The sequence below is a fragment of the Limulus polyphemus genome, unplaced genomic scaffold, assembly GCF_000517525.1.
Source record: "Limulus polyphemus unplaced genomic scaffold, Limulus_polyphemus-2.1.2 Scaffold2587, whole genome shotgun sequence".
NCBI lineage: Eukaryota > Metazoa > Arthropoda > Merostomata > Xiphosura > Limulidae > Limulus > Limulus polyphemus.
The window spans coordinates 75,493-86,011 of NW_013668197.1; the positions used below are offsets into that span (position 1 = coordinate 75,493).

At 31.1% G+C, this 10,519-nt stretch overlaps 1 protein-coding gene across 3 annotated transcripts in view; it reads left to right on the forward strand.

Annotated features, from left to right (window-relative positions):
• Positions 1 to 7,597, forward strand: part of LOC106467364 (phosphotriesterase-related protein-like) — a 62,781-nt gene extending 55,184 nt beyond the window's left edge. For all 3 annotated transcript variants that reach the window (XM_013927711.2, XM_022395528.1, XM_022395529.1), the window contains 2 exons: positions 2,831 to 3,048; positions 7,373 to 7,597. In XM_013927711.2, coding sequence (XP_013783165.1) covers positions 2,831 to 3,048; positions 7,373 to 7,516 — 362 coding nt within the window. In that variant the 3' untranslated portion in view covers positions 7,517 to 7,597. The remainder of the gene's footprint in view (positions 1 to 2,830; positions 3,049 to 7,372) is intronic.
• Positions 7,598 to 10,519: the final 2,922 nt, after the last annotated feature.

Below are 10,519 nucleotides of genomic sequence, written 5' to 3' on the forward strand. Positions count from 1 at the left end.
CAGCATATTCTTTAAGACTCCATCGACTCTTTCACAAATTCCATTACATTGGAAGTTGTATGGGGTGATAAAGAACTGCGTAATTGCTGATGAGTCTTCACATCTCTTGCATCAGTCCTGAGATAAACTAGGTCGATCTTGTCCCTCAAGATTTCTTTTGGAAAGCCTACTCTGCATAAAACTTCCAGAAGGGATTCTGCTACTTCTCTGTCTCTATCTTTGGCAGTGCTATGTAATGTGTCACATAGTCTGCTACTGTCAGCATGTATAGGTTGCCCTTGTCAGATACAGGTGCTAGTGGTCCAATCAAATTCACAGCTACTCTGCTGAAAAGCTTTTCTATGAGAGTCATCTCTCCCAGTGACACATTGGCCACCTTCCCTCTATGTAATGTCCTTTGGCAGATGTTGCATGATCTGCAGCATCTGGTCACATCTCCAATGACCCCTGGCCAATGGAAGTTGCTGGTGGTGATTCTGTCTGCTGTCTTCTTCACTCTTAGGTGTCTTCATACACATAACCTCAAAGTCTCCCAAGTAATATGGAGTGTCCACTTTTATTCTTAGTATGGGAAACTTTCTCACTGTCCCATCAGTCAGCACTCACAGATTTACCTTGCCGTCAGTTACTAAACTGGTTCTCACTGTTGCACCCAATGTGTTGTAGGACTTTCATTTTCTTGTCCCCTAACAAAGCATTCACCTACTTCCATGCTGTGGTTTGTTGGCATTTCTGTTGATTCATTCACTAACTTAAGCTAATCATCAATCATGCACTGTTTAATCATTGTGATAGTACTTTCTTGTTGTGATGAATCTGACAAATTGTCGTCATTCTGTTTCTTCTGGCAGCAACACCATCTTTGTGGGTAGCTCTAGCTGCTTTGTGTTGAGATTTCTGCTGCTGGTTTTTGGTGAAGAACTTGCCTCTCACTCTCAATGTGCACCATTTTCTGACAAGCATAGCATTTCTTCTTCCTTTTTTCTATTGATTTCTGTGGTATCCTGCTTCTGGGCAGCTACCCTTGGCTTCGATTTTGGCTAATTATTGTTGTCTGGCTAGTTATATTCTCTCCATGGGTTTTCATATACTGTTCTGCCAGCTTGATCATCTTGTCCACTTTTGGAACAGTTACATGTCAGTGGAACACGTGATCATGAACTGTTCATGTATTAGTAGATCTTGCAATCCTTCAAAATTATCTTCACACTTGGCCATGTCAGTCCACCTTGTGAAGTATCATGTAGACTTGGCACAAACTCAAATACAGTTTCTCCAGTGTCAGGTTTGACTTCTCTGAAGTTCTGGTGAAAGTCTTCCTCAGTAAGTTCATAGTGCTTCAGCAAGACTGCTATTAACTTGTCATAGTCCATGGCATTTCCTGATGTCTTCCCAGCATACACTTGTAGGCTTTTTCCTGTGAGAAGGGGCTGAGACAGACTTGCCCAATCATCTTTGTCCCATTTCTGACGTTTGGGGAATCTTCCGTACATCTCCAGGAAAGAATCTGTGTCATCTTTCTGTTCATTAAATTTGGACAGCTTGGATCAGCTGGCCCTGACCCCATTCTCATTCTGGGGTCCTCTGTGATAAATGTCAACTATAAACAAACAGCAACACAATCTGCTTGTTTTAAAATAATATGCTAAAAACTAATTGAAGATATATATATATATATATATACACAAATGTGTTTGTTACACTGTTGGTTACCACAGTTGTATCCAAAGCTTTAAATAATTCTCTCTTTTTTCTCAAAGTTCACATAGGTTGGTTCAGTTACTTTAGAACACAGTTCACAAGACCAATTATTTTTCTTTACTCTGTTGTTACAATACAGTCTGTGATAATTTCACTTTAAAAATTGCCACTATTCACTCTTTATCACTAAACTGACGATCATGCAGTCTAGAACTGGAACTAAATAATGATTTTCAATGCATATTTATACTCCAACAAAAGTCTAGAACATTCAGTGCAACACTGATTATTCTGATGCAATAATTAAACTGAGAAACTCAAGTTCTGGCAACATGATGCAATAATATCACTATTGTAAAAAACAGCTAATTCATAATAATTGAACTAAACAACATATGATTCATAAACGGTTACGTAAATAAACTTACCATAAAATATCGCTTCTAAAAATAATTAAATATGACACAAGTACTATATTAACTACATAAATCAAAATGATATATAAACTGTCTGAATCAAAATGCTGGCATTAAACTAAAACTGAAACTACTAAGAATACTGATGCAATAGTTACAGTGTATGGTAGATTTTATTTTTAGAGATATTTATTGGAGTAAAATACTAAGGAATAGATATATCTTTAGGTGATTCACGTCAGAAGAGTTTAACTATTGGAACATTTGGAGGAGAGTGATCATTGTATAATTACATTTGATGTTTTGACAAATGCTGAAATGTCATATTAAAGTAAGGTAGTAGAAAAAAAATATAACATACCCGCATATTACAGTACTACCACATGCAAAAATGTTTCTATTATTAAAATGTGTCGATTTCATTAATGTTTTTATATTTTAGTAAAAGAAAACACAGTAGGAAAATGGGTTTTGTTTTTCTAATAGGTTTAATATAAAATATTTTTTAAAGGTGTTTAAAATAGTTCTTTTACAATGAATAAAGAAGATTGATTACTGCCGTATGTGACAATAATATATCATTTCTTTGTATGTTCTCAAAGCTTTGTAGACAATAAATTTATAAGTATAATTTCTGGGGACAATCAAAATGTTCATATAATTAGATCTTTTGAACAGCTTCATTATGTAATTGATTGGAATTTTTTGAACAGGTACAATATTTGATAGAGCTAAGTTGCTTGAATTTGCTTCCATGGGTTCTTACTGCGAGTTTGATTTGTTTGGAATTGAGGTGTCTCATTATCAGATGAGTTCTAAAGTTGATATGCCAAGTGATGCTCAGCGTATTTCATTCATACACAGTCTTGTGGAAGAAGGATTTGAGGACAAGGTTGTTATTGCACATGATATCCACACCAAACATCGATTAGTAAGTTTTTTATGCTTTTAAATAGATATTATTCCTGTGCATATTTATATAAATACTTCAATCAGTGTATTTAACTACCTTATTACCTTAACTGCCTTAACCCTATGAATATGGGCTGGGTGGAATTCACCCAGCTCTAACCTTGAAAGTATCCATAAGAGTAATTGTGCAATAATTGTTGATAATATATGCAAATCTTTACAAAATTTTGCAGATTATTAGTAAATATTACAAGGCTTTCATACACAAAATATCAGGTTTTTAAATTAAGTGTTCAGATTTTTTTATTAAAGATTTGCTTGAGGTTTTTTTCTTTCAGAATGTTGGTTATCCAATGTGCAAAGTAATTTTGATTTTAGGATTAAAAATACTTTTCTTTAACAGATATTTGTCAAGTTTCATTTGCATAATATCAATATCCTTTTAGATAATCATCTAACATTTGTTTGGATAAAACTTATTATTTAATCTGTTATTTTATCAATATTAACTCTATATGGTGTTGGTTGATTTTATGTATACCTACTTCTGTCTATGATGTATGAATAACTAATCAAAAGCTCAGAATGTCCCCTACGTGGTTCTCTGAGCCTTTGCAAAGTGTATATGCAGAAAATCCTTTCTTTTCATGGCAGCTTCCAAATGGTAAGGTAAGTCCTTATTGAGCTCGAAATGTAATATTTTTTTAGACCCAAATACAGCATAGTTACTAAGTATGATAAATTATAGCGGAATTCTATGGTATTGATATAGTAATTTATGATTTTTGGTTTTTTTCAAAATGTATATATAAAACTTTAAAAAATATTATTTCGTTTCACATCCTCCATGTGATAAGGCTTAGCAACCTCTGGCAAGCAGCAAACGAGTACAAAGTTCGCAACTGGAAGAAATAATTGTTTGCTAAACTTCTTTATTTAGTTCTGTGTTTTAAGAAAAATAAGTTTAAGAACTTATTTGTAAATAGTACTAATGTGTATATAATGTATTATAATTGAAATGTGTCTGTATTTTACAAAATACTAGTCCCATAAAACACAGCCAAGACAGGTCACTTTGTAAAGTTTTATATTCTTGGATACAGTAACATGAGTACACGTGCAGCATGTCACTGCAACTTCTGTAATGTTAGCCAAGCATGGCTGAAAGGTCAATATAATAAAAAATAATAAATATATATATAAATGTATAATGTTATGAGATTTAAGCTATTTAGTCCAAACATTTGTGTTATAATTTGTAGTCACTCTAGAGCGAAAGAGGCATAATTTATATTTATATCCTAATTTTGGTCAAATCAACTGAACCTGTACAGAGATTCATTGGTGAAAATAACAGATAAAATACAGTTTTTTTTCTTAAGAAATGTTTAATAATTATTTGTAGGTTATAAAGATTTTGCATGTGAAGTTTTACAATTTTCTGATGCATAAAAGTATTTTTAATCTTAAAATCAAAATTACTTTGCATGTTGGATAGTCAACATTTGAAGAAAAAAAAAGACATGAGAAGAACATTACTTAAGAAATCTTAAAATTTATTTAAAAAATCAGATATTTTTCTAAAGAAACCTTGTAATGTTTACTAATAATCTGCAAAATTTCATGAAGATATGCTTACTGTATTAAACGTTATGGCATGAAAACCATAACAACCACAAAATGGTTACAAGGTCGGTTCATGGGACCAAGCCTGTGCTGAAAGAGTTACACCTATGACTACCTGTTTCATGTATTGCAAGTAGGTAATGTAGCTTTCCTCATTTTTCATTCTAACAATAAAACTAGTAATTGTTTGAAATTTGACAAGAACTTTTCTAAAAGTATTTAGTTTAAAAAAATAAAACATTTAATTTTGAATTTTTCTATTATTTCTAGTCAAGGTTTGTTATTTAATATAGTTATTTGTACTAGGACTCTGAATAGTTCATGTTGAGTATAAAAATACTTTTTATTATCTTACAGTTTTTACATTTCACTTGCATAATCGCTAGAACAATGTTTCCCAAACTATGTTCCACAGAATACTGGTGTTCCCTCCGAGATTGATAGGTGCTCCATGAGAAAATTGTGATTTTAAATTTTAATGAAATACTTAACACTTTTTGTACAATCATAACTTATTAGGAAATATTTTCCTATGTATTAGAATTAGATAATGTTGATTTCACATTGAAGAAGAATTATAAAAGATGCCATATCTATTCTACATAATATCTTAGTGGAGAGGTTTGTACCTAAACTATATTATAAGCATAAAAATGTAAAAATTCATTAATATGTAATTTGATTAAATAAATAAATGAATAATATACAAATCTAGTAGGAGCTGTGCATGCAACATACCCTCTACACCAATATATCACATGTCTAGTGTTTCGTAAGCTTTTTCTCAGCTGAAAAGTGTTCCATGGCCAAAAAAGTTTGGGAAATGCTGCTCTAGAACATGCTAAATGAATAATAAAAGTTTTTTTTGAGGTAAATGTTTATTGTTTATTTTCCATTTTCTCTATTATATAACTAATTCTAGCTATTATCATCAATAATAGCACAATGAATTGTTTAAAATTAAGAAATGGAAATATGTACTTACCTTTTATTTTGTTACTGAATAATCTGAAAGTATCTTTTTTTGGGGTCATATGCATAATTTTAAGTGTATACCTATTCACAAGTTTTTTCATTTTTAATGTTTTATTTTCCTTTTTGATTTTTTCTCTAATATTATTCATGTTGGCACACTTCAATGTGGTGGCCAAGGGCAATATCACATTATTATTGGCAGAGAGTCTGCCTTAGCGTATGGCAAAACGTTTGCATTTATTTATTTTTATAACCCTTGATCAGTGAAGCGACTATTAGAAAACTTAAATAATCATTAAACCTTTATATGAACTTTAAAACCCAATAATTAACTAAAATAACGAAGTAAAATATAAATGCAATTCAACTTGCAATCAAACTAATATGTATAAGGCGAGCAAAAATAAGCAAGCTCTAGGGAAGCTGCTCTCAACAGTTCACTAAGCTTCATTCCTTTGTAAAATACATATATCACCTAACTTTCCTGCTCTCATTACAACATAAAGTGTGAAATATACTTATTTTATTGGTTATAAGCATGCCATTCAAGTTAAAACTATTACTTAGCTTCTACTTTGCAAGTGGGCATGGCTTATCTTGAACTGAGGAAGTTTTACAATGGTTTCTTCAGGGAAAAGTTCTTGGAATGAACTTGAATCACTGGTAAACAACTTACAGTGCCTTGCAAAAGTCTTAACCCCCCCCTGTGCTTTTAATCAATTTTAGTAATTTTCTTGAGAAAGACACAACTCAAATGGCCAAAAATATTTATTATATTAATCTCAGACCAGTTTCTAATGATTACAAAGAACTAAAGGTGCATTGAAACTTACTTTAGTGATATAACACAAATAAATTTTGAAAACACATGTTGCAAAAGTCTTCAACCCCTAACATGATTATGCAGTTAATAATTGGTTGAAGCTCTTCTGGCAGCAATGACAGCTGAAAGTTGTTGTGGATAACCTTCCACAAGCTTTGCACAGTATACTGGAGATATTTTTGCTTGCTCTTGCTCGGAGATATCCTCCAGTTCCTGTAAGTTGGAAGGATGTCTTCGATGCACAGCAATTTTCAAGTCTCTCCACAGATTTTTAGTGGACTTAGGTATGAGCTTTGGCTTGGCCAATCAAGGATTGCTATATATCATAATTTTTTGTGTATTGTTTATAAAACTACAAAACAATGTGTTTTGTGAGAGCATAGTGTTAGATTTGAATTGGCAGTGTTACTAGTAAAGTTTTTTTTTTTTCATCATGTTACTAATTATTAAAAGTTACTGTATAGTGAATAATTTATTGGTTAAATTATTTCTCATTAATAAAAAGACAAAATCACTGTTTAAAATGTGAAATGGTTAGAAAAACACTTCACAATTTTATTTTATTAATAAATGTTTTCAGGTAAGTTTTATCAAAGCACATGTTCCTTTTTATTGAGGATAACTTACCAATCTTTGTATGTTGTCTTTATTGAATATACCACTATACCATATAAAGAGTGTTTGTATCTTTCATTTGCTATATAATGCATACATAAAAGGAAAATAACAGAAACTTTACGTGAAGTATTACACACAAAGAAATTTTAAGCTGGACAAATTAAATTTAACAATAGACAAAATTAAGCTTGCAAAAATAAAATTGTATGAACTAAATTATTGGGCTTTGTTTTGCTTATTTTACTACTATCTTTCAATATAAGCTCAAAATAATAAAAAATGATTTTTTTTCTTCCTTCAGAAAAAATATGGCGGTCATGGATTCTCTCACATCCTTCTCAGTGTTGTTCCCACGATGTTAAACAGGGGAATTTCACAGACTGTTATAGATAAAATACTTATTCATAATCCTGCTCAGTGGTTGGCCTATAATATTTCATACTAATGACATGATTGAGAGATATTTTAAAATAATATACTTATTTTCTTGTGGTTCTGCTTTTATAAAGAATGTATTAACCTAAAACTTAATTCTGGGTTTATTGTAATTTCTGTTAATTCAACTATATAAAAAAAAATTGGAGTTGAAAAAGCTGTATACTATCTTCCATCAAACATTAATAACATTTAAACAAGTCCATACACACATATATACACACTCAGACACATTTATGTATGTTTATATATATATATATATATATATATATAATAATAATAATAATTAGCATATTGTTATTGTTTGAGGGACACATTACATAGGTAGGCACTGTTAAAATAATTTCTGATCATAATATTTAAGCCACTTCAGTGGATTCTTCAGTATTACAATCTCAAAATTGTACATCTTTAATTTTTTAACATTACTTCTGTAGTTTTATAAAAAATAATTAAAGGGGAAATTTAATTATAAAAATATTATTCAGGTAATATAAAAAAAATGTGTCACTATCAAACTATTCAGCTGAAAAATCTAGTACATGAAAAACTAACCAAATGGTAGTTCCTTCAACCACTAAGTTACATATACATCACAAAATGCTGGGTATCTTTCTTTTAGCTATTAATTGAAAAAAAAATGTATTACTCGAATTGTAACTCCATAAAGTTAAACAAATACCTGACCAATACTATTTAATGAAATGAGCCTGAGAAACATAATCCTTGTGTAAGAAATTTTTCTTATTTTCTGTGTTATGGAGAAAGTATGAATGTCTATAACTTGGTTGAAGTATGGTACACTTAACATTTACAACATTATTGTATTAAAAAAGAAAAATTATCATTATACTGGTTTATTACTGTTACTGTTATGCCAATATTCTCTCGAAGGGATAGCAGTAAGTTTATGGACTTACAATGCTAAAATCTGGGGTTCAATTCCCTGTGATGGACACAGCAGATAGCCCAACGTGTATTTGCTGTAGAAAACACAAACAAGTTATGTCTATAAAACTGCTATTGACAGACTAATGAAGCCTGAGTTTGACATGAACTTATTATTCATAGTTTTTTTAGTAAAGCTTTCATGTCTAGTGCTTATAACCAGTTTTGTCCCTCTTCGGCCATTTAGATAGATTTAGGCTTAGCTTATATGTGGGGAAGAGCAAAGTTAGCTATTTTGTATTTAGCATTAAAATAAATAAGTGAAATAAAAATGAAGTTGTAAGTAACAACTAAATCAACTAAAACCAATTTCAATTTATAAGATTAAATCAGCATTTGTTACAAATGTTAATCTTCCTTCTGATGTTCTGTATAAGATCCGGCCAGGTACTATTGGGTAGCATGTATAGCTGCAAGTTGAACGTTCTGAAGTTCAAGACATGATCTGTTGAACTTGCTCTGCACTTTTACGAGATTCAGCTATGCACATGTTATAAAAGTGACAGTCACTCCAGTTATTCTATTCATAGAATTGAACAAAGCTTTTGTTGCAGTGGGTGCTGCTAGTTTCTGCCTTCCTTTTGGTAGTTGAAAATTAGATCTTGCTATACTTCAGTCTTAAGAAATGTCTAGCCTGACGACATGCTCATAAGTTACCATCAAGTTGAAGAATTCCTGTAAAAACATTTAGGTCTATATTTAGGTTCTCCTTCAAACCCAAAGAATTTTTGAAAATCATGCATTGTATAGTATAATAACTTATTTATTTTCTAAAGAGATTTTAATATGTTGGAAGATAAACCATCAAAAGAGGCATTTTTAAGTTACCAAAATTTGTTTGATACATTCATGAAAATGTTTACTTTTTTGAAGAGGTATGATTATAGGATTACATATATCAGTTCATAGCTGTCTTAGATTTTGAATTTCCCAAACAATAAATCCCATGATATATCACATATTTAAGAGGTACAAAATGTTTTAGAAATAACAATTATACCGGACTTCAGTAAAAAAAAAAATATTTCACTAGAAGAATCACAAATATATTTTTTGCTCCTTCCTGCCCCCCCAGAGGCACAGCGGTATGTCTGTGGACTTACAATGCTAGAATCTGGGTTTCGATACCCATGGTGGACAGGGCACAAATAGCCCATTGTGTAGCTTTGCGCTTAACTTCAAACAAACAAGCTCCTTTCTATTATCTTTTCAATATAGGTCATAAGTACTCATATAGACAAAATTGTTCATGATTCTAGAAGAAATGATTGTTTTGTAGTGAGCAGTCTGTATAAATTTTAGGCTGTTTATGAAGTAAGACAAGTTTATTTTCAGAGAAATGGTTTTGTTTTTTTGTGTTTTTCAAATTTGAGCTCCTAAATTCTTTAAGTTTTTCAATATAAATTAAGTATACATTTACCTTGAACAATGAATAAGAAGGTGAAGAATATATTTTTAATTTATCTTTCTGGTTTAAAATTTTCCTCAGCAGTCATAAAACTTCTATTACTTATTTTTTGAGGGTAATGATTTTTTTTGTTTTCAAGTAATATCTTAATTCTAATCTTTCTCCTCTCAGCCTAGCTTCAGACACTAAATGTGTAATCTTTCAACTAAAATACAAGAACTGTCTAACTCAGTGTGTTAAGGATGATTGCTGTAAAAATCCAAACTATCTATGGGAATTGGTGAGGTGTAATAAATAGCATGTGCTTAAATGTTTATCTTCAGACATTATAACCAAAACATACCAAAACTGAAACTGTTTAAACTTCTTTTTACAGATAAAATGGAGATCAAGGTTTACACCTTTCATTGTGTTATGGATGGCTTGCCAGAAAAGCTAGTAAAATATGTATTCTATAGAATACAGGTTATTTAACAACATTACATCATAACAGCAGGCACTTAACATTCCAGACCTAAAGGACCTTAAATAAAAAAAATAATAGAAGTAAAGCACTTAGAATCATAGGCCCTCATGGTTCAGTGGTAAGTCTGAGGGTCTGTAATGCTAAAAAATGTTTTGGCATCATGCCTGCAATTGGCAAAGCACAAGTATCCC